Source organism: Acanthopagrus latus, chromosome 24 (assembly GCF_904848185.1).
Source record: "Acanthopagrus latus isolate v.2019 chromosome 24, fAcaLat1.1, whole genome shotgun sequence".
In the NCBI taxonomy this organism is placed as follows: domain Eukaryota; kingdom Metazoa; phylum Chordata; class Actinopteri; order Spariformes; family Sparidae; genus Acanthopagrus; species Acanthopagrus latus.
The window spans coordinates 12,636,238-12,660,360 of NC_051062.1; the positions used below are offsets into that span (position 1 = coordinate 12,636,238).

A 24,123-nucleotide genomic window follows, 5' to 3' on the forward strand; every position below is an offset into this window, starting at 1 on the left:
TTACCATTCCTTCCAAATTAATTTGTTGCCTTTAATTTAGGCCCACATCTGCCTCATCATCTCTACTGAAATATTCTCAGTGATCAGGCACCTGAGATTAAAATACTTTGTGTGAAAATAACCTGCTTTATAATGCATATGCATTTTAACAACACACTTCTCATGTGTCAATGTTTGTTTTGTCAATAAAGCTCGTTTGAATTGAGTTGAAGCCGTTCGACCAATCAGCGTTCGAGGCGTCACACTTCCGGTCTCTCTCGGATGGACCCAGTCGGCTAGCAGCTCTCTCTGTGTGTTCACCAACAAACTGGCGGTTAAATGCTTCATATGAGCAGCAGATAACTAAAGTAAGTGCTTCATTCATCTGTTACATGTTTTCACCGGCTGTCTGGATACTTCACATGTCGCTCCAGCGACAGTAACCGAGCTAACACTGCTGTCCGTGTAGCTAACTAACAGCTAGCTGCCATTAGCTTGTTAGCTCCGCCGTGTTGTGCCGTGAACAAACCGTTTCAGTGAAGAATGATGGCACTCGGAGTGAAATGAAGCGTTTACGTGCACATTTGGATTCACATAATCTTAAACTGAATGGCAAGAACGCTTCAAATCGAGACATCTGACAAGCGTTTTCCATGATAGCTTAGGAACGTTAGCAAATGAGCTTTTTGTCAGCCAGTGCTGAAATAAATCAAGGTTAGATTTACTCAATGACTTTCTTATGTACCTTATTCTGCTACTTTATAGTTCCACTCTGTTTTAAAATGCATTTGCTTGTACATTTGATTTAAAATATAAGAAACACAAACATGTCGATGAGAGGACAACTGGAAGTTTATGATTGGGACAGCTGATTCTCTTCTCTCTTTGAAACTGAATCAACCTCTTTGTCTGAATTAGTTTTCCTGCTGCTTGATGACTGAACATGTAACATTTGTGTTAAACTTGTCATGTTTTTATTTCAGATTCCCACTATGGCTTCTCGAGCGGGTCCGAGAGCGACGGGCACAGACGGCAGCGACTTCCAGCACCGGGAGCGGGTCGCTTCACACTACCAGATGAGGTCCGTCCTTTTTGCTGCTAAAGTCTCGTCCCTCGGACTCGTAGTCTGCAACTAACAGTTTCTGTCATTATCAGTTCATCTGCAGATTATAATCATGATTGATTGCTTTAGTCTGTTGATGCACTCGTCACAATTTCAGAGAGCCCAAATTGACATCTTCAGGTTGCTCATTTTGTAACCCAATAAAAAAAAAAAGTGTCCTTAGCTTTGATGTAGCATGCAGTACTTGTCTTACATCCATGAAATAAAAACACCATGTTTATTTCAGTTGAGTTTTTAATTCAGCCAAAATGTGCCATTTGTACACACTTATGGATCAAATGAGGAGCCTAGCTTGTCTGACACAGACAAAAACTGGGCTCCTCATTTGATCCCTAAATATTGTAGTGTGTAACTACCATGTCTCATGTGCTGCAGTGTTGCCTTGAAGTCTGAAATCCGTAAACTCAACATCGTCCACCTGCTGATCTGGGCACTGATGGCAGCACAGGTAAATATTTGCAACTCAGCCTGTTGGAGTAAAGACCTTATACAGAGAGGCATGTATTGTGAAAAGTTCACAGGTTGACAAAGACACATGCAGTCAAATGAAGTTTATTGTTGTCTGGTGTGAAAAATGTATAATTGAGTCACATTTACACAGAGGTAAATAACCAAAAAAAAAAAAAACAAGACTTCTAGTCAAATGTCAAAGTTTTATCACAAGTACCAAAAAAACCTTCCATACCCATTAAACCAGATTAACATTTAAACATGCTTGAGAAAAATAGAATGTCTAGAACATAACAGCCTTTCCACAATAAAATGTTCAGTGTGGTTGAACCCTTCTTTTATATGACTTCTCACCCGAAAAGCCTGTTTGTTATATTAAAATTTCTGTAACAATGTCAATCAGTGCATTTCCGACTAATGTATGAGGAAATGCATCAATAGTTTACATTGTAGGTCATTTTAAAATCTTTGTAACAAAGAAAACAGCCTTTTTTCATATGAGAAGTCACAGTTCGCATAGAAGATGAGGGGTTCAGACACACTGAACTACATTTTATTGTGAAAAGGCTGCTGTGTTCTAGACATTCTACATTTTAAGTATATTTAAAATGTTAATATTGTTTAATGGGTATGGAAGTTATTTGATGGAGAAAAAAAAGGCATAACTGATTTCCCTTTCTGGATCTGATGCACCTGGAAGAAGAAAACAAAGTTAAAGTTTACTGTTATGCAACAAGAATTAGCAGATAAAACAAACTTGGTTCCTCATTACAGGATGGTTTTCAAATGCCTCATCTGTTCTCACCTTCTACCTTTTCACCAGTGGACTGCTTCAGGCGTCAGCTGGTTTTAAAGTTCCTGGTCCCTGGGCCCTAAAACATCTGAAACATATAAAATGCAGACAGAATCAGACACTACAGGCTTTAGAAACTGACAAACCTTCAAACAATTTGTTTTGTACTAGTTCTGACTGTTGTCTTTTCATTCTCAGGTGACAGTAAGCCAGCTGAGCCTGGTGTCCCACAAGGTGGTGGCCTCTCCCTACCAGTGGGAGTACCCTTACCTGCTCAGCATCATCCCGACAGTCTTCTGCTTCTTGGCACTGCCCCGCAACAACATCAGCTACCTGGTTATCTCCATGATCAGTACAGGGCTCGTCTGCATCGCCCCACTGATCTACGGCTCCATGGAGATGTTCCCGGTGGCGCAGCAGCTCTATCGGCACGGCAAAGCCTACCGCTTCATCTTCGGCTTCTCTGCCGTTTCGGTCATGTACCTGGTGATCGTCATTGCTGTGCAGGTGCATGCCTGGCAGATCTACTATAGCAAGAAGCTGCTGGACCAGTGGTTCACCAGCACACAGGACAAGAAGAAGAAATAAACTTATCTCAGGTTCTCTTTGAGGACAAAGAGGAGCAACTCCCAAAATTGTCAGCCTTTTCTATATTTATATTAAAAATGTCCCTGGACTGCTGCCATCCATCTGTACATTAATCATTTAAAACTGTAACCTGTAAGTTGATGTTTGGAAACATTAAATACATTTCAATAAGACTGGATTTTCTTGCAGCCTGTGAGGCATGCATTACTGTGAAATAAAAGTCACAGGCAGTCAAACATGGTTTACAACTAGAGCCGACTGTTGTCCAGCTGATGTTTGGTATGAAAAAAATAACTCATGAATATATAATCTGGAGGTGAGCTAGGCATCAGGAAGAAGATGCAGAGACAAAGAAGAACTAACCTATAAAGGAATTGATTTGACAAAAGTTCAGCGGTCAGGAAACTTTCCCAAAAAAAAAAAAAATTTCTAAGAAATCGCGTCAGGGAGGATCGTCTGACTTCAGCAATCCTGAAAAACTGCAGGAAACTAACCACCATAGATGATTTATTAGAATCAAAAGTTCAGGATTTCAGATTCAGTTAATTTTATTGAAGATTGAGCATGATGATTTGGAAACGGCTCATTAGGTTTCCTATAAAAGAAACAAATAAATAATTAGTAACAAATTCAGATTGGTGACTTTACAAGAGTAATTCATAAATGGTAAATTATACTTTGATTTAACCAAAGTGCTCTTTAGCAGCATCATAAGTGACAGTCAACCATAATTATCATTAAATAGAGGAATATGTGTGATCTACAACCCAACCGCAGCTCCCAGAATGTGTCCAAACCTAAAGTAGCATCACGTCAACCAACACCAAATCATGACATGACTCACCTGAGCAGGTGCACACACCAGACTGAGGAACAAAAGACTGACTGGGTGGCAGCAGCTCACCTTTATAGCCTCCAGGTGGTTTGATTGGCTGCTCATCCCACATGGGGGATTCGAACAGACAACCCTAAGACTGCACAATCTTTGATGATGCTCACCTGTTTTCCACCTTTTAGGAACAGGTGAGCATCATCAAAGATTGTACAGTTTTAGAGTTGTCTTTTCGAAAAGGAAACCCTAAAATGGAATCAGATTTGTGCCAAAGGAAGCAAACCCAAATTCTTAAACGTCAAACAAGAATAGGGATTTGAGAGAAGATAAAAATAATTTCGAAAATAAAACGTATAACTTGCAATCAAATAATTAGTCAGATAGTGTAAAGGATTGTTCTTTGACTCTTATAACAATGCATTATTTAGTTTAGGTTCCCTCTGCTTCTCTCTCTGCAGCTCTGTCTCGTTTTGGGCGGGGCTTTATCAGCAGAGCATTCTCATTGGCTGATTGGATTTTGACTGACACAGCTCAGTACCTATGTGCTGGCAGCAGGCAGTTTCCAGCCAATCGTGCTTTTCTAAATGTGAGCTACGAGTGACGTGCATGCGTTTGCCTCAGAACAACGGTCATGATTGGCTGAATCGTCCGCTGTACCCGCCCCCCATGAGCGAGGGAAAGAAGAAAAACAAAGAAGAGAAGAAGAAGCAGCGCTGGTCTGGAAGAGGCGCGGAAAAGAAAATGAGAGAACCTGGAGAAGGAGGAGGAGGAGGAGAGGCTGAGAAGACGGCGGGGCAGAGTCGAAGTGAGCAGCATCGCCTACAAACTATAGAAAAGAGCGGGAGAGCCAGTTCGCCGGCTGGTTGAGACCTGCTGCAGGCTCGGAAAGCAAAGCTGTCTGCCGGTGCTGAAGACAGAGCTGGTGGCCCAATGAACTGTATTAAAAAAAACAGAGTGTGAAGATGGCAGGTGGATGTGCCAGTTTGAAGCCAACAACCACAATGCTGCGGTCCATGACAACATGAGATGTAAACAGTAAGAGGACTGCCCCCACCCAGCAGGGTGCAGCAGACTCAGACAGGGACTCACAGCTGGAGACTGAACCTGAAGGTAAGCAGCATTCATTATTTAATGAGCCAGCTGATGGCCTGAACTGTTTCATGCACATGATGAACAGGGTTCTAGTCATCTGCCATGTAATGTAACATGTCATTAATCTAAACAGTAGTCTGCTCTCCGCTCTTCTTCATTTTATCCAGAAAACTGCCAAAGGCGGAGACGTGACGTGACGCAGACCGGACAGCTGATGAAGCCCGAGGCGATCAGGGCTACACACCACTTAGTGTTTGTCCACATTAGATGTTGGACTTTTGGTTAATTCCAAAAAAAAAACAAGAAAAAAAAAAAAACACATGTAGCCCTTGGCCTGTTGTCTGTTGTGGTTCCCTCTTTTCCAGGTTATTATACAGCAGGTTATATATGCACTTTATTTGAAGTTATAACCTGCTAGCAGGCACTTTGAGGTTTGCACAAGTGCTGTTTTTGTTGATTTTATTTTTGTTTTTGTTTTTGAGGACAGAGACATGTTGTTGCTCTGAAAATAAAATGTAATATGTGAAGCCAGACCTTTATTTTCTTGTCAGTTATCATGAATACTGTTTCTCTTTGTCTCTCTGCCTGTTAGATGCTATTCAACACTAGAGTGACTAAAGCGCATCAATAAACTTGTTATTTTGGTTATGAATTTCCTTCAAATTACGATCATTTGATGTCTGTGGTACGATAATCCTACATTTCCCAGCTGGCAGCGCTGGTTCAGTGAGTTGTTGAGTTGGAGCCACTTTATAAACTGTGTGAAACTCTGTCTCTGACTCGTTCTGCATCATTTGGACATTGTTGATAATTCAGCAGCTGTTCTACATGAAGAATGTTTTCCTGTGTGTCCGAGTGATGTTGGTGTTCAGCAGGAGGTGACAGATGTTGACACCGTAACAATCAGACCCATATTATACAAATATATTATATTATTACAAAATTCGAATATAATGACAAATCAATTTGCTTCACAGTAAACCTCATGATTTTAATAGGTAAATTCCACATCCACAAGAGTACATTTTCCAAGTCCCTCCCAAACTTTAATGTCTTCACAAATGAGTTTATTTTTTATATTGATACCTTGAAACTGTTGCCAAATAAGAAAAGTGAGCGCACACTATTATACCTAAAGTCGTTTTCACGTACCCCCAAATAAGAAATGCCTTATATACACTAATTTATTTCATTTAAATTACAACAATTATTTCTATATTAAGATTTTTTTAAAATCCTTTTTATATGTCTGTCACTCAGTGCCTGTCCTGTCTGAATGTCTGTACTTTTTGCAAATGTTAAATAAAAACTTTCATTGAAAAAAAAACAAAAACAAAACACATTCCAGTGTGTCCTCCTCCTCCTCCACCTTCTTCTTCGTTGGTTTGGGCAGCTCCTCCTGCTCCATGCTGTCTCTCTGCAGAGCACCAACAGACCCAACACATATCTGCAGGGGCAGAGCGCCCTCTGGTGGCTGCACACACACACTGCACTCTTTGCTCTCGTCCTCCTGTGAGCTCAGCAGGTGAAACCAGGGCTGCAGGTTTTCAGGTCGTGGGTGGAAACAGTGAAATATGACAGAAAAGAAGCGCATCACTCAGATCTGCTAGCTCAGTGTGATAAAATCCTGGTTAGTAGTCCGGAGGTTGCGGGTTCGAGTCTTCTTTGGCTTCAATTATTATAATAGTCCGATTAAAAAGCTGAAAGTCACCAGCGTCCAGAGAAGAGGTCCAAATGTGAAGTGGACTCTGTAGTACGGTGGGTTCAGTATCTGGCTGGCAGTCCGATACATTAGGATGTTGAATTTGTTCTATTTGACCTTATGAAGAGGAGCAGACGTGGAAAATTCAACCTTTGACAGAAAGGAGGGGCCATACCGGGACTCGAACCCGTAGCCTCTGTACATGAGACGCCTGCTCTACCAACTGAGCTAAACGGCACATGGATTTAACAAGCTTTTAAAACAAAGTCTAGACCTCTAAGAGTTCATCCCACTGAGTTATATTGGGGCTCTGCTGGAGAAGCTCTGAACTTGTGCAGGTCACAGTGTTCACATCTCAGTCATCTGAAGAATGAATGAAGGAGCATTTATTCACTTTTTCTATTGTTGGTCTGTGTTCCAACAAGCCTCTGTGTGATTGGCTGCAGGTGTGTGTGAGGGACTTCAGGTTGTCCAGGGAGCTGATTGGAAGTCAGAGTTTCAGGGCGGCTCCTCCCAGTTCCTGTAGTCGTCCCTGACCACAGAGCTGTCGGGCGTTTTCAGCACTTTGCCACTTTATTATTTAGCCTTTTAATTTTTGCTGGTAATCCTGAGATTCCTGGTCTTCCTGCTGAGTTGTTGTCAGTAGTTTTAACGGGGGGTTTGTTACGACCCTCATACATGTTTCTGTTTCAGTGACCCTCTGTGTGATTGGCTGCAGGTGTGTTTCCTGAGTCCAGGTTGTCCAGGGAGCTGATCCTGTTCCAGACTGCCAGCATGTTTGCTCGTGTTGCAACATGTGTTTTTGAATAAAACCATTTCAAGATAAATTATGAAGCCATACGACATTCAAATGTATAAAAATGTTTGTAGCATGCGGTCCAGGGTCACAGCATTGTTCAGGTGGCAGGAGACTCGACCCCCTCCAGCCCTGGTTTCACCTGCTGAGCTCACAGGAAGCAACAAGCAAAGAGTCTCTCAGAGGTTTCCACTCCTTCTTCTGAGCAGCAGCTTCAGAGAGAGTCCAGCTCTTCAGACACTTTTGCTGGACACGTCTCTTCTCTGAGCGCTTTCAAGGTTTCATTTCTAAGCGCTGGACTTCAAAAGCCAGCGAGCGTCCTGAGATCAAACTGTGAGCTGTAGAGTGTCCACCTGAGCTGCTGATCAGACAGGTGGACAGCAGCATTCAGCACTGACTGTGTGTTTGTGTTTGTCTTGTTGATCCTGGAGAAACTGCATGACAATAAAGCTTTGACTGACTGATTGTTTGAATCAGTGAATTGAGGCGTTGGAACTCCAGTTGTTCAGAGAGAATCAGACTCCCCCACAGAAATGGAACGTTCCGGGGGCCGGCCGCTGCAGCAGCCAATCAAGCCACCTGCAGCCTATAAAGCTGAGCTGCTGCCACTCAGCCAGTCTTTGGTTCCTCAGTGTGGCGTGCGTGGCGTGCGTACCTGCTCAGGTGAGTGATGTCATGACTTGGTGTTGGTGGACGTGATGCCACTTTAGGTTTGGACACATTCTGGGAGCTGCTGTTGGCTTGTGGATCACATATGTTGGGCTGTTGGTCCACTGGGTCTCTATTTAATGATCGTTATGGTCGACTGTCAATTCCGATGCACTTCAAGTCTTGCTAAAGAGCACGTTGGTTAAATCAAGGCAGAATTTACAATTATGAGTTTCCTTTCCTTTGTTACTAATTATTTCTGTTTTCTTTTACAGGAAACCTAATGAACCGTTTCCAAATCATCACGCTCAATCTTCAATAAAATAACTGAACAGAATCTAAAATCCTGAACTTTTGACTCTAACAGATCATCTGTGGTGGGTTAGTTTATCTGCACATCCAACAGTTTGCTCCACATTATATATTCATGAGTTGTAGTTTGCAGCAGACGTCACCTGGACAGTCGACTCTAGTTGTAAACCACGTTTGACTGCATGTGAGCTTTATTCCACACTAATACCTGCCTCACCGTATAGGGAGTGTTTTTACTCCACAACAGGCTGAGTGCTAAATGAATTCAGAACCGGCTGACAGACGGTCCAGTCTGATTTAAATGTATTTCTAATGTTTCCACAACAGCAACATCCATGTTACAGCGTGTGAATGATGAAAAGGCCGAGAGGATTCATGTACAGACGGCAGCAGTCCAGGACAATTCTAACAGAAATGTAGAAACAGGTGACAGAGGAGCACAACAGTTTTGGGAGTCGCTCCTCTTTGTCCTCACAGAAGCTCAGATGAGCCGATTTCTTCTTCTGGTCCTGTGTGCAGGTGAACCTCTGGTCCAGCAGCTGCACAGCGTTAACCATCAGCAGATACGTGGGACACCAGGCTCAGCTGGTTTGTGTCACTTTCTACAGCCTGTAGTGTTTCTGTCTGATTCTGTCTGCATTCAATTTGTTTCAGACATCCAGAGGAAACGCAACCCTGCACCACGAGAAGAGGGGCCGACCCTGGGACCAGCTGACGAGGCCTGAAGGACTCGCTGGTGAAAAGGCAGCAGTTGTGAAAAAAGGTTTGACAACCATCCTGTGATCTTTTATCTGTCAGATTCTTGTTGCAACAGTGAACTTTAACTTTGTTTCTTCTTCTTCCAGGTGCGTCAGATCCTGAGAGGGAACTCACCGTTATGTCTTTTACACCAAATAACTTCCATACACATTAAACAAACATTTAAACATGCTTAAAATGTAGAATATCTAGAAGATAACACAGCAGCTTTTCACAATAAAATGTAGTTCAGCTGTTTGCACTCCATCTTCTACAGGAACTGAGACCAAGATGACAACTCGTCTGGGGGAAAAGCCTTTTGTTAGAATGATTTTAAAATAACTTTCTATGTCAACTATGAATGCATTTCCAAGTATAAGTGTTATACTTGGAAATGCATTCATAGTTGAGTTATTTTAAAATCATTTTAACAAAGCTTTTTTTTCCAGACCAGCAGTCATCTTGGTCTCAGTTCCTGTAGAAGATGGTGTGCAAACAGCTGAACTACATTTTATTGTGAAAAGCTGCTGTGTTATCTTCTAGATATTCTACATTTTAAGCATGTTTAAATGTTAATTTGTTGTGTGTATGGAAGTTATTTGGTACTTGTGACATATTTCAATAAATTCAATAGAAGTCTGAATTTGTCTCCTGTGTTTGTCTCAAATTCTGTATTCATGAGTTGTTACTGCCGACAACAGTAAACTTCATTTGACTGCATGTTTCAGCTGTGACCTTTATTTCACTTTGTCAAACAATTATCAACTTAAATGCCACAGTATTTTTGGAACACATTAGAAATGAAGCTAATTTATCTCTTCCATGAAATGCATCAAAGGATCAAACTGCACATCTCAACATTCTGGCTCAATAAAAACAACTGAATCAAACATGGTGTTTTTATTTCATGATATCAGACAGGTACTAGCACTGGATGCTAAAGCTAAGCACAAAACACTTCACTTCTAAAAAGTAGCAAAAATGATCATCTGCAGACCTATGAGGCAGGTGGATCTGATGTTTCTCAGAGTCTCACTTCCCTCTGAGGGTTGAGACTGGAACAGCAAAAAGAACGGACCTCATCTGGTCGGGTGAAGCGACCCGGTGCTGGAAGTCGCTGCCGGCTGTGTCCGTCGCTCTCGGACCCGCTCCAGAAGCCATAGAGGGAATCTGAAAGAAAAAACACGACAAGTTTAACACAAATGTTACATGTTCAGTCATAAAGCAGCAGGAAAACTAGTACAGACAAAAGGCTGCTTGACTTAACTGTTTCAATAATAAACTTTCAGTCGAACTCTTGCCTACTTATGTGTGTTTAAATCAAATGTACAAGCAGAGTGGAACAATAAAGTAGCAGAATATGGTACCTGGGGAACTCAAACCTGGTTAATTTCGTCGCTGACTGTTTGAGATTAAGACACAAACGAGTTTAATTTGTACCTGATTAAATGCAGACTTGCTGCACAGCTGCAGCGAGTTACTTTCAATCAACGCTCATTTGCTAGCGTTGCTAAGCTAGCATGGAAAACGCTCGCCGGATACCTTGATTTGAAGCGTTCTTGACCCTCAATTTAACATGATGTGAGTCCAAATGTGCAGTAAAGGCTTCATTTCACTCCGAGTGCCATCATTCTTCACTGAAACGGTTTGCTCACGGCACAACACAGCGGAGCTAACAAGCTAATGGCAGCTAGCTGTTAGTTAGCTACACGGACAGCAGTGTTAGCTCGGTTACTGTCGCTGGAGCGACATGCGAAGTATCCAGACAGCCGGTGAAAACATGGAACAGATGAATGAAACACTTACTTTAGTTATCTGCTGCTCACACGAAGCGTCCGACCGTCAGCATGTCGGTGGACAAACAGAGAGCTGCTGGCTGACTGGGGCCATAGGAGACAGACCGGAAGTGTGACGTCTCAACCTCTGATTGGGCAAACGGCCTCAACTCGATTCAAACGAGCTTTATTGACAAAACGACCATTGACACATAAGCACCGTGTTGTTAAAATGCAAATGCAGCAAATCAGCTTATTTTCACACAAAGCGTTTTAATATCATGAAAGTCTGAGCAACTGCAGGTTTGACGTATAATTCAAAGTACTGTATTAGCAGCTTAATTGAAGATCTGACAGGAAACAGGAGGAATGACATGGTGCAAAGGGCCCCAGACCGGGACTCGAACCCGGATCCCCTGCAGAGGACAAAGCCTCTATACATGGTGCACCTGCTCTACCAACTGAGCTAACAGTATCACGTTCTTTCGCTATGACTATGATCGGGTCACTTTGGGTCATTTCTCACCAAAACGGGTAATTTTGGTTCTTACAGTGCATCAAAATATGACTGGATAATGTTCATTGCATGCAGGTAGACAAATAAAGTTAGAGGCAAAGTGTGACAATAATGAAAATCAAGTCAAGTCAAATGTTTCTATTTAACCATTTAATGTCGCGCACCATCGTCCAAAGTACAGCAAAAAAAATTCACATCCACAGTTTGAAGAAATAAAGCACAAAATAAAACACAAACTAAAGTTCAGGTCCAGACACCTGATGTCCAGGTAGCTCAGTGTGTTGGAGGACTGTCATGAAGTTCTGAGATTGTGAGTTTGAGCCTTGACTCGGTCTGAGTTTTGAAGACAGTTCTTCAGATAAAAGAGTCAAAAGCAGGACATTCAGGTATCTGATGAGCTGGTCTGGAGGTTGTGCGTTTGAATCATGACTCTTTAAAGTTGCTGTTCAGAAGAACAAGTGAAAAACTCTGAGAGACTCTTTGCTCTTGTTGTTCTGTTAGCTCAGCAGGGTGACACTTGGATTGGTAGTTTTGAGGTTGTAGGTTCAGTCCCTGGGTTGTTCAGGTGATTTTTATAAACCTGATGTCCAAAACAAAGAATGAAATCTCTCAGAAACAGAATTTTTTTTGGGGGGGGTGTTGCCGTTCAAAAGGGTGAAATGTGAAAGAAACAAAGCACATCTGTCAGCTCCTGTAGCTCAGGCTGATAGAGGCCTGGTCAGCAGTTCTGAGGTTGCAGGTTCAGTCCCTGGGTTGTTCAGGTGATTTTTATAAACCTGATGTCCAAAACAAAGAATGAAATCTCTCAGAAACAGAATTTTTTTTTCCCCAACTCATTAGCTCAGGAAGCTAAAGTGCTGCTTTGAAGACTGAAGGTCGTGGCTTCAAACCTTGACTAAGAGTTTGATCTCATAAGTCTCAGTGACTTTTGGAAACCAACACATAAAAATTAAAACTTAAAAGCACTCAGAGAAAAGATGTGTCCAATAAAAGCTCCCGACTCTTCGTGAAGTTACTGCTCAGAAGACGGAGTAAAAACTTTTCAGAGAGTCTGAAGTCTTTGACTAAATGAAGAATATCTTTCATCAGCAGCTCCAGTCTCTTGATGGTCTTCGGTCTTCCTCTGTGGGAGCTTTAATTTAATTCAATCAAACTCTCCTCAGATATATGTCCAGGTAGCTCAGTGGTTTAAGGTGCTACCATTAAGTTCTGAGACTCCTGGTTCAATTCTGGAGTTTGTCTGAGTTCTAAAATCACACTTAAAATAAAAGACTCAAAAGCTCCTGACTTTTTCCAAAGTTCCTGCTCAGAATGAGTGAAAACCTCTGAGAGACTCTTTGGTTGTTATATCCTGTTAGCGCAGCAGGTGAAACCAGGGCTGGAAGTTTGAAGTCTTGATTGATTTTATTTTTGAGTAATGAGGTTCAAAACAGTGAAATCTGACAGAAACTAAAAGCACCAGTCAGATCCAGCAGCTCAGGCTGATAGAAGCCTGACCAGTAGTCCTGAGGTTGTGGGTTCAATACCTGAGTAGTTTAGGTGATTTTTAGACCTGATGTCCACGTGAATAAAAAAGGGACAAACTTATTCAGGCCCACGTATGTTGGCCGAGAATAAACAGGCGTAGAAATACCCACAATCCCTTGCTGCAGTAAATAAAGAGATGCCACACAGTTAAAGTAGTCAGGACAACAGCACAACTCCAGCAAACCTGTTACTCCAACGCGTTATTATTACACATCGTCGTGCTGCAGCGCCCTAAGTGTAACAGAAAGACTCCCAGTCTGACACGCCTCTCTGGGTGTTTCCTCCTCAGAGTTCAGTTTCACTTTCTCTCACAGGTGTGTTGCAGATAGTTTTCCCCGTCTGAACCTCCAGCTGAAGGTAATGTAATGAATCTGTCTTGTTCGACTCGCTAACACAAGCGCTGCTTTTCATTGTTACACCGGAAACAGCACAAAAAGTGAAGCTCGGTTGTTTATTTCTCCAAACAAACGAGTTTAAACTCGGAGCGTCCGGACACACATCCGCCATTTAGTGTCTGACGCACCAAACTGTTGGTGTCGGTGAATAATCTGTGGTTGTATTTACAGTCCAGGACTGATGAGGAGGCAGTAAGAGGACATCCAGGAGTCTGAAGGTTTATTTCATTAATACAAATAGAACTTCATCACTGAGCAGCAGTCAGCAGGAACACGTCGGCTCTCAGTGTTAGTACTTAAAGTAGGCCCGTTACGTCACTCGAGTATTTCTGCTCCTGATTACTTCTCAGAGGAAGAGATTCTAATTTTTACTTTGCAGATAAATGTTTTAAATAAAAATCAGATGACCGGATTGACTCTTTTAGATTAAAAGATATCAGAGAAACGTGTGTTGACTCCGCCACAGCGTCATGACGTCATCTAGTGGACTGATCCAAGTCCAGCAGCTGATGTTCTGACAGGAGACGTGACGTCAGTGAGAGACGTCATAGCCTCTACAGACAAAACCCACCTAAACACACCTGAGACTTTCATATTTTATAATAACACAACAGGTTATTAGAACAATTTCTGCCTCTTGGTTAAATCAACTTGTCAGTATTTGTTTTTAATCAGTTATTTAACACTCCAAGCTGCACAGAAAGTCTCCACAGTCATGAACAGAAGGGCAGTGACTGTTTTTATACCCTTTAAAGTCCTAATGTTTATGTAGAAATGACATAAATAAAATTCACTGACTGTGTGACAAAAGTCTTTTATTGTGAAATAAAACATGATGACATCACTGTCCTTCCTGCAGATCAGTGAAGACAGGTCCTGGATCAGTCCACTGTCTCTTTTCTGTCAGAAGACATTTTCACATTTGTCTCCAGATTTCACATCACTGCTGTGAGCGACTTTATTAGTAGAGAACAGTAAAAAACAGAATTCAGTTGATTTAATGACATGATTTAGTTTTGGTTTGATGTCCTGCAGCAGCCATTTAGTGAAATATGTATTAATAGAGTCAGTGAGTTGTGTAATAATGTGCTCTGAGTTTAAATGTTAGAAGAGGAAGTCGACTTTCAGACATTTTGTCCTTCAAGAGTGTTTCTGAGCCAAAGGCTGATTTCAGTTGATGTGCAGATGAATGATTTGTGTTTCCTCTCCAGATGAAAGTGTGTGTGAGATGAGCAGCATGAATCAGTGTGAAGACAGAGAGGAGGGAGGCCCTCCCTCTAAAACCACTGGACCTGGACCTGGACCTGAATATGGTCCTGAGCCCAGCTGTGTGTCCTTCAAGAGTGACTGGTCAAAAGATCAGTTCATTGATTTTAAAGGACAACAACCTCCTGCTGTCAAGAGGTGAGCTGTTACATTTACCTGATTCATGTTTTTTTCATCAGATCCTGCTTGTCCCGATCAATGGATGAGATTTTAAACAAGAACCTTCGTCAGACAGACAGTAAGTTATTGTCAGGTTGCTCTCTGTTGATGTTTGTCCTCATTAAATCCAGTCTGACCAGTTGTCCTGATGGTCTTCATGTTCTCACAGTGATGATGGAGGTCAGAGCAGGAATAGTATTATTATTACCTGTGGACAAACAGCAGTGACTCACCTCCTGCTGAAATCTGACCTGCTGCTGAGGAGAGGAAGAGCTGTGTGTTATATCTGATGTTACAAGGGCCCGACCCATCTGGACCTCATGGGGCCGGTACTGAAACCCATGTTAAGAGTAAAAAACTCTGATAACTGATATCAGTTGATTAGATATAAAATGTATAGAAACAAATAACTACATTTATCTTCTCACATGTGAAACCAGTCTTCATCTCTTCAGTCCAGTTTAACATTTCTCTGATGATTTAACCTCTTCATCATGTTTGACTTCATATAGTGATTATTTGTAAAAACATGCAGTTAAAACAGTTTGTAGTTGTTATTTTCAATTTGATTCAGTTGATCTGAGCTCAGTCTCAGTCTTTGACAGTATGTGTTAGCAGCCGACTCCTCCTGTCTTTTCTCAAAGTGTCCTCAACTGTAAAATCAGCTGCTGTAGTTGATCTGAAGTTCACAGACTTTCCATTCAAACACCTGTTTGCAGCGAGCGTCCATGTTTCTCTGATTAGATCGACTGGGACTGTTTTAGACTAGAAGACAGGATTACTGACCTCCGGCTTGTAAAGGAATGCACCATGAACCAGTGTTTTCCCATCACTGTTCTGTGGTGTGTCAGTTTTGCACCAGCCTCCAGACTGTCCAGTTCCATCCACAACACAGAGCCTTCCTGTCCAGCTTATTCAGTTTGTCTGTATCACAGCTGCTGATGCCACCTTCCCAGCTGGACCACAGACTGATACAACATCCAAACCAGCCGAGAACATTTAAGGACCTGAGCCTCCTCAGAAAGAACAGCCTGATCTGTCTTTTCCTGTCGAAGGCTTCAGTGTTGTCTGATCAGTTTAGCTTGTTACTCAGTTGCACCCAAAAAAACCAGCATGGAGGTTTCAAGCATCATTGCCTCCTCCTCATTTATTACAACAGGGATATGCGGCTTCTTCCACATGACCTTCCGCTTGTGTTTGTCTCTGAGTGAACAGACACAATGTGGCTGATTCTTCATGATTCCTCCACAGAGTCGACCAGGAGAGCTCAGAGGTTCCCAGAGGTCCGTCTGTCCAGCAGCATCAGACACACCTGGACTCCATATTTATGGTCTGTACATGAACATACTATGAACTACTTTTACATCCAGTCTGTTCACAATAATCTCCATGCTGCACTTTACAGACCAGTGGTGAATCTGTCCAACATGGATCTGATGTTAAATGTTGTCATTCACATAATATTCTGTTCCAGCTGCTGGAGGAGAACATTGTCACTTTTGTGAAGAACGAACTGAAGAAGGTCCAGAAGGTTCTGAGTTCAGATTACCCAGAATGCTTAGAGAGTCAGAGGGAGGATGATGAGGTGTTGGACGGTGAGGATGAAGAGCAGAGGAGGAGGAGCAGCAGAGAGGCATTTCTGAAGATCACACTTCACTTCCTGAGGGGAATGAAGCAGGAGGAGCTGGCTGACTGTCTGCAGAGCAGTAAGAGGATTTCTCTAAAGATTTGATGTGATGGATCAATGAGACGATTACTGAAGTCTGATGATGATGAATCTGTTTATATGTATACAAAATTTAGGGGAAATTGACATATATTCTTTATAAATAACTTAATGACCTTGTTTGTTGTGTCTTCACTTAGAACATCTTGCTGCAGTTTGTCGGCGTAAACTTAAATCTAACCTTCAGAAGAAGTTCCACTGTGTGTTTGAGGGGATCGCGAAAGCAGGAAACCCAACCCTTCTGAATCAGATCTACACAGAGCTCTACATCACAGAGGGAGGGACTGCAGAGGTCAATGATGAACATGAGGTTAGACAGATTGAAACGGCATCCAGGAAACCACACAGACCAGAAACAACAGTCAGACGAGAAGACATCTTTAAAGCCTCACGTGGAAGAGACGAACGAATCAGAACAGTGATGACAAAGGGAGTGGCTGGCATCGGGAAAACAGTCTTAACACAGAAGTTCACTCTGGACTGGGCTGAAGACAAAGCCAACCAGGACATACAGTTCACATTTCCATTCACTTTCAGAGAGCTGAATGTGCTGAAAGAGAAAAAGTTCAGCTTGGTGGAACTTGTTCATCACTTCTTCACTGAAACCAAAGAAATCTGCAGCTTTGAAGAGTTCCGGGTTGTTTTCATCTTTGACGGTCTGGATGAGTGTCGACTTCCTCTGGACTTCCACAACACTGAGATCCTGACTGATGTTAGAGAGTCCACCTCAGTGGATGTGCTGCTGACAAACCTCATCAGGGGGAAACTGCTTCCCTCTGCTCGCCTCTGGATAACCACACGACCTGCAGCGGCCAATCAGATCCCTCCTGGGTGTGTTGACGTGGTGACAGAGGTCAGAGGGTTCACTGACCCACAGAAGAAGGAGTACTTCAGGAAGAGATTCAGAAAGAAGAAGGCCAGCAGAATCATCTCCCACATCAAGACATCACGAAGCCTCCACATCATGTGCCACATCCCAGTCTTCTGCTGGATCACTGCTACAGTTCTGGAGGATGTGTTGAAGACCAGAGAGGGAGGAGAGCTGCCCAAGACCATGACTGAGCTGTACATCCACTTCCTGGTGGTTCAGGCCAAAGTGAAGAAGGTCAAGTATGATGGAGGAGCTGAGACAGATCCACACTGGACTCCAGAGAGCAGGAAGATGATTGAGTCTCTGGGAAAACTGGCTTTTGAGCAGCTGCAGAAAGGAAACCTGATCTTCTATGAATCAGACCTGACAGAGTGTGGCATCGATATCACAGCAGCCTCAGTGTACTCAGGAGTGTTCACACAGATCTTTAAAGAGGAGAGAGGACTGTACCAGGACAAGGTGTTCTGCTTCATCCATCTGAGTGTTCAGGAGTTTCTGGCTGCTCTTCATGTCCATCTGACATTCATCTCCTCCAGAGTCAATCTGCCGGCAGAGGAAAAGCAGTCAACATCCTGGTGGTCTAAACTATTCAGTGACAAACCAACACATCCCATCAACTCCCAGGAGTCTGAAGCAAGAAAAAACGAAGTTGCACTGACACAGCACCTTCAGAGTTTTGTAGACGAGGCCTTACAGAGTCCAAATGGACACCTGGACTTGTTCCTCCGCTTCCTCCTGGGTCTTTCACTGCAGACCAATCAGACTCTCCTAAAAGGTCTACAGACACAGACAGGAAGTAGCTCACAAACCAATCAGAAAACGGTCCAGTTCATAAAGAAGAAGATCAGTGAGACTCTGTCTGCAGAGAGGAGCATCAATCTGTTCCACTGTCTGAATGAACTGAACGATCGTTCTCTAGTGGAGGAGATCCAACAGTACCTGAGATCAGGATGTCTCTCCACAGATAAACTGTCTCCTGCCCAGTGGTCAGCTCTGGTCTTCATCTTACTGTCATCAGAGGAAGATCTGGACGTGTTTGACCTGAAGAAATACTCTGCTTCAGAGGAGGCTCTTCTGAGGCTGCTGCCAGTGGTCAAAGCCTCCAACAAAGCTCTGTAAGTGTGGAGAAGTTTCTTCAGGATGCAGTAAATGTGCTGTTATTGACCCAAGTAGAATTATTATTTTCTTGTTTTATTCATTATCCTTTATCCAGGCTGAGTGGCTGTAACCTCTCAGAGAGAAGCTGTGAAGCTCTGTCCTCAGTTCTCAGCTCCCAGTCCTCTAGTCTGAGAGAGCTGGACCTGAGTAACAACAACCTGCAGGATTCAGGAGTGAAGCGACTTTCTGCTGAGCTGAAGAGTCCACACTGTGTCCTTGAAACTCTCAGGTCAACATTTTACTTCATTATTTTATGTAATTTAACAATTGGAGTAGGTCTTGATCATACACCTGATATAATTAAATTTATTTAAGAGACCCATCATTTCCCCCATAAGCAAGCATTTGACACAGTGGCAAGAAAAAAAACTGCCTTTAAACAGGCAGAAACCTTGAGCTGAGCCGGACTAAGTGGTGGAACATGATTTGTCTCAACTGGTTTGGTTGAGAGAGAGAGAGACAGAGATCATTCACACTGCCTCTTCAAGTCAGGAATCTTGTGTCAATATTGCACCTCACTGTTGGTGTTAAAGTTACAAAGGTGGAATGGGGAGACGGTTTCTTTCCACCTCTGAAAATGATATTATAAATGTTAAACCCTTAAACACAGGTGTGCCCTGAATCTTTCAGACCCTCGGCTGATGTGTGATGTGTGTTGTTTTGTGTGTCTGCAGGCTGTCAGGCTGTCTGATCACAGAGGAAGGCTGTACTTCTCTGGTCTCAGCTCTGGACTCCAACCCCTCCCATCTGAGAGAGCTGGACCTGAGCTACAATCATCCAGGAGACTCAGGAGTGAAGCGGCTGTCTGCTCGACTGGAGGATCCAGGCTGGAGACTGGACACTCTCAGGTATGAAGAGTCCTGCTGCAGCCACAGACAGTCAGTAGCCCCATTCACACTGCTGCACCAATTCTCCACCTCTGCCTCTGTTTGAATTTTTCGGAGGCGATGAGGGGTGAATCAAAAACTTTTAGCAATCAGACACCATAGAGTTTACTGATGGTAATTGTCTAATTATGTAATTTAGAGCGAAAAATTTAACTTTGTCAGGATGTTTGGTGGGTCAGGATCTCAATCACAACACACAATAACAGCATCCATATGATTATAAACTATCTGTGGGTTGAGACAGAAGGACACTGGGGAAACACCTTGAAAACACACAGACATCATGATCATGACATGTACCGTCACGCCTCTGTAGGAGCCGCAGCGTCGGCTTTCTGTGTGAGTCTTTAAGGTGGAGCCGTGAATTTGTGGGAAAAAAACAGAGGAAATGGCAAGATTCAGCACAATTCAGTGAACACTTGGATATAAGGTGTTTGAATGTGCAACACAGTGCATGAGTTCTAATCCAAAACGCACTTTCCTTGATTATATCACCACCTTGTGGTGGAAATTGAGGACGACAATACATTATGACATTTCTGACGTCCAAATTCTGACGTCCAAATCCAAAAGTCCTATAATATAGAAACATGAGCACAAGTTGACATTGGATCAAACAGCAAGCGTCAGGTCGCCCACAGGAAACAGCAACAACATCCAATAAAATAAAGATGAAGTGATAAATCCAACAAGAGATTTGTGTGTGTTCTCAGATGTTGTGGTCTACTTTCACACACACCAACATCCTGTGGCTCACTCTCAGTGTGTGAGGAGAGTGGCAGAGGTGAAGAGGTTCAGGGAGAACAGGGAGAAGCAGCCTGATGGACAGATTGTGTTTCTGTGTATGAGAGTCATGTGATGTCCATGTTTGCATGCTGAAAGAGGATGTGCTGCTCTGACCCCCCTCCTCCTTTCAGGGTGGAGCCTGCTGGAGTCCGATGGTTGACACCAGGTCTGAGGAAGTGTGAGTGTCTTTTTACTGTCATTCATGAAAACACATCACACTGATGACATATTAATAACTGCAGATGTGTTTGTCTTTTTCTGTCCATCAGATTCCTGTGAGCTCACAGTCGACACAAACACAGTCAGCAGATACGTCAAAATGTCTGACAGCAACAGGAAGATGACACATGTGAAGGAGGATCAGTCATATCCTGATCATCCAGAGAGGTTTGACTGGTTGTGTGCTCAGCTGCTGTGTAGAACTGGTCTGACTGGTCGCTGTTACTGGGAGCTCAAGTGGAGAGGAGATGTTTCTATATCAGTGAGTTACAGAAGAATCAGAAGGAGAGGAGACAGAGAAGACTGTTTGTTTGGATACAATGATCAGTCCTGGAGTCTGAGGTGCTCTTATGATGGTCGTTACTCTGTCAGTCACAATAACAGAGAAACAGACATCTCCTCCTCCTCCTCCTCCTCCTCCTCCTCCTCCTCCGGTAGACTAGCAGTGTATGTGGACTGTCCTGCTGGCACTCTGTCCTTCTACATAGTCTCCTCTGACTCACTGATCCACCTCCACACCTTCAGCACCACATTCACTGAACCTCTTTATCCTGGATTTGGGTTCTTTGGGTTCAGTTCTGGTTCCTCAGTGCATCTGTGTGGTGTTTAGTGTGCAGAGTCTCCTCCTGTCACAGAAACATTGTCAGTGCTGAACAGTTGAGTCTGTACAGGATCACAGTCCCATCAATCTTTCAGCGTCTTGTAATAAATTCATCAGTCAACTTTGTACAAAATGATTCAAACTGATTGAAAAGATTCTTCATTTACATTTGAAACTTCTTCCATTAAATTGCGGAAATTGAAGTTCTCAGGTTGTGGGTTCAAGCCTGGAACCAGTCAGAAAGGAAGGACGAGTATCTGATGACATCGCTTCTACTGTTTAAATCCTCAGTTCAAATCCTCGTCGTTTTCACACAATCATTTTGTTGTGATAAGAAATGAAATGCTCAAAGAAAGTGTTTCATTTAAGACTGATTCATCAGCTCAGGATGGTGAAGTGATGCTGTGAAGTCTGGAGGTTGTGGGTTCAATCCCTGGGTAGTTCAGCTGATTTTTAAACCTGAAAAGGGACATACTTATTCAGGCCCACATCTGTTTGTTAAGAATTAAGAGGGTTAGAAATACCCAGAATCCTTTGCAGCAGTAAATAACTGCAGTTAAAATAAATCAGCGTGGTGGCAGCATTAATAAAAGATTTCCTGCTGATTTAAAAGATGTCAGTGATTGTGCCGCCTCAGAACAACACTGAACATTTCCCTCATTTGATTCCAGGACGACAAACAGTGAAATGTGACAGACTGAGATATATACAGACTGAACAGTGTGATATGAGCTCGCTGGATACACAACAGCTGTGGTTTCTTTTCACCAGCAGAGGGCGGCAACGTCCTCCAGCTCCAGCAGAATAATCCTGAATAAAGAGCCAGAGAAAAGGAACATCTTGTTAGTAAGGACGTGAAAGTTATAATGTCCTTTTGTGTAGAGTTGAGTGCAAGTGAGGGGTCAGGAATCCCAAATATAGCAATCAGAGGACAAGGCTGGAGATTTACCCCAAGAACAGTGGACATGATAGTAAAATAACCCGCCCAGAATCCTTTCAGACCAGTATAAAGAAAAAACATGTGGCTAAGGTGACAAGGAGAGGAATAAAGTAGAGCAGGTATAGAAGATCCCCTACAGGATGATGGTTCCAACTCACACCAAGAGGATTCAGGAGATTTGAACCAGTAGCAAAGTTTATGGATGTGAGCAGCACAATAGTAAGTTAGAAAATGAGGTAATGCAAGTCCTCCAAGTCTGCATCTCTGCAGTAAAGTTTAATGAACCTGAGGTGATTTCCCACCCCAAATAAAAGAACAGATTATCTTATCCAGTGAGTCAGAGAAATATTTTGTCTGAAAAAGAGGAACTGACTGGAATAAAAATAGAAATGTTGGTAAAATATTCATTTTAACAACATTGATCTTGCCAATTAATAAAAGGGGGAGGTTACCCCATCTTTGAATATCGGATGTAATCGTTGACATAAGGGGAGTGAAATTAGCAGATGCGAGGCTCGATAAAGAACAAGTCAAGTTAATACCTAAATATTTAAACCCCGATGGACTAAACTGAAAAGGTGAATCTGGGTTTTCTTTTTCTTTGTGTAACTTCTGATCTTGATGTTCTGTTCATGATTCTTGCTGAGCCAAGATAGAGACTGAGCCGATGCCCAGCTGGTTACTGAACCGCCCAGATGTTACCAACATTAATGAACTGACAGATGAACTCATTAAAACTGTGGATTATACAAGTAGATTTTTGCTCTCAGGATCACATGTGAAGCAGCATCCTGAGACCTAAGGGGGGATTTGTGGATTTCAAAAGTGTGACTGACCAGGTCGTCAAAACTCAGAGAACTTCTCCTCACAGCAGCGATTTAAGATCCTGCCAGTATTCCAGATCAGTCAGCGCCGGAGCTGCGACGCAGAGCTGACCAGCTAACTACACAATCCAAAGAACAAGTTAGCACCGAGCTGCTGTCCCTGCAAAGGAAAGGACGGCCAGTTTCCTCCACCTGCTGTTTTTCATCAGACTGCTGCTTTATCTTCACTGTTTCACTTCAGTTTCAGCACAAATGAACAATTGATGATAAATATTATATATATGACTCGTTGTTTCCCAAATCATAAATCAAAACAGTCATTAAAGGATTAGAAGTGTTTCTCAGTAACTTCACATGTTGACACTGTAGTTATACACATCAGAAACACATTGAATGGACTCATTTATGCCTGTTATTGAGCAACACAAATATTTTCTTAAACCAAATGAAAACATGTAGAAGCTGTGAGATTCTGACCAGTTTTTAAAAAATTGCATTTAAAAATAAAAAATAAAGTCTCAATATTATTGTTTAATCTAAAGATTTGTGATGAAAATAAAACTTTAGCATCTTGTGGGAATGAAACGGTTTGGGATTCAGGGCACTGGGTTGAGCACTAGGACCCAGCAGGCATCAGGGCGTGTACACAGAGTGTGAGAGCTCACCTGGGCTCCTCCTCCTGTGATGAAGCTCACCTGAAAGACCGTCAGCAGCTGAGGACGGACTGTGTTTCCTCTCACCTGCTGCTGTCAGTCCTTTAAGGTAAGATATGATTTAACTTTACAATAACATTCAGCTAACCAGCTAACATTCAGCTAACCAGCTAACATTCAGCTAACCAGCCAACATTGTGAGCAGAGTGAAGGATCAACAGTGTTGACGTCCTGTCAAAGACGTCTCTGTGTGTCCGTCCTGTCTCCTAACAGCACTCTGTAGCTCAGAGGTGACAGTCTGACAGCCTGGAGCTTCAGCTGGAGATGGAAAAGCAGCCAGTTCACTACTGAGTCTAACAAGTTAGCAACATAAACTCACTAAATAATATATATATAAAAACTAAATGTTTTTATATATATTTGTATAAAAACATTATAAACAGAAAAATCAAACTGTCCACTCAAAACTGTCTCTGACTGTACATATATATTAATATCATATTGTTAAAAGATTATCAATTCTGGGAGATTTCCAGTTAAAAAACACTCCAAACTCACAGAGTATTTGCAGTGCAGCTGAAGGATTTTACAAGGTCCATCAGTTTGATACTAATTTTTACTTGTATTCTCTTTTTTCATGAAAATCCAAGAAACAAGTGAAGAAACAGAAACAGTGTTGTTTTTGAGTCTTTGAGTCGACCATCACTGTTAAAAGTGAAGTCGTGCCAACAAACCAAGTCGACTTGTTTGTTAACTTGTCATCAGA

At 42.5% G+C, this 24,123-nt stretch overlaps 2 protein-coding genes and 5 long non-coding RNA genes across 8 annotated transcripts; 4 read left to right on the plus strand and 3 right to left on the minus strand.

Moving 5' to 3' along the window:
- Positions 1–191: 191 nt before the first annotated feature.
- jagn1b (jagunal homolog 1b) lies at positions 192–3,111 on the plus strand. Its single transcript, XM_037091127.1, has 4 exons — positions 192–347; positions 963–1,060; positions 1,478–1,550; positions 2,544–3,111. Exons 2-4 carry the CDS (start codon positions 972–974, stop codon positions 2,931–2,933), a joined length of 552 nt encoding a protein of 183 aa, XP_036947022.1. The 5' UTR covers positions 192–347; positions 963–971; the 3' UTR covers positions 2,934–3,111.
- LOC119015300 lies at positions 1,639–2,758 on the minus strand. Its single transcript, XR_005073262.1, has 3 exons — positions 2,616–2,758; positions 2,358–2,433; positions 1,639–2,245 (listed from the first exon to the last, which is right to left on the minus strand). It is a non-coding gene; the product is annotated as an uncharacterized LOC119015300 (long non-coding RNA).
- Positions 2,747–3,884, minus strand: LOC119015301. Its single transcript, XR_005073263.1, has 3 exons — positions 3,778–3,884; positions 3,297–3,528; positions 2,747–2,885 (listed from the first exon to the last, which is right to left on the minus strand). It is a non-coding gene; the product is annotated as an uncharacterized LOC119015301 (long non-coding RNA).
- A 158-nt stretch (positions 3,885–4,042) lies between these two features.
- On the plus strand, positions 4,043–5,629 carry LOC119015322. Its single transcript, XR_005073293.1, has 2 exons — positions 4,043–4,875; positions 5,025–5,629. It is a non-coding gene; the product is annotated as an uncharacterized LOC119015322 (long non-coding RNA).
- A 2,365-nt stretch (positions 5,630–7,994) lies between these two features.
- LOC119015299 lies at positions 7,995–9,521 on the plus strand. 2 transcript variants are annotated; one of them, XR_005073261.1, is made up of 5 exons: positions 7,995–8,018; positions 8,279–8,384; positions 8,643–8,834; positions 8,970–9,078; positions 9,503–9,521. It is a non-coding gene; the product is annotated as an uncharacterized LOC119015299 (long non-coding RNA). The 2 variants fall into 2 exon arrangements; XR_005073260.1 differs by lacking the exon at positions 9,503–9,521 and adding an exon at positions 9,161–9,280.
- A 256-nt stretch (positions 9,522–9,777) lies between these two features.
- On the minus strand, positions 9,778–10,994 carry LOC119015320. Its single transcript, XR_005073291.1, has 2 exons — positions 10,860–10,994; positions 9,778–10,223 (listed from the first exon to the last, which is right to left on the minus strand). It is a non-coding gene; the product is annotated as an uncharacterized LOC119015320 (long non-coding RNA).
- Positions 10,995–15,932: 4,938 nt separating this feature from the next.
- On the plus strand, positions 15,933–23,175 carry LOC119015290 (NLR family CARD domain-containing protein 3-like; the record flags this gene model as incomplete). Its single annotated transcript, XM_037091144.1, has 7 exons — positions 15,933–16,022; positions 16,167–16,398; positions 16,559–18,404; positions 18,503–18,676; positions 19,122–19,295; positions 20,252–20,298; positions 20,390–23,175. Coding segments are annotated over 7 exons (3,123 nt in total), but the record flags the coding sequence as incomplete, so codon positions are not given.
- Positions 23,176–24,123: the final 948 nt, after the last annotated feature.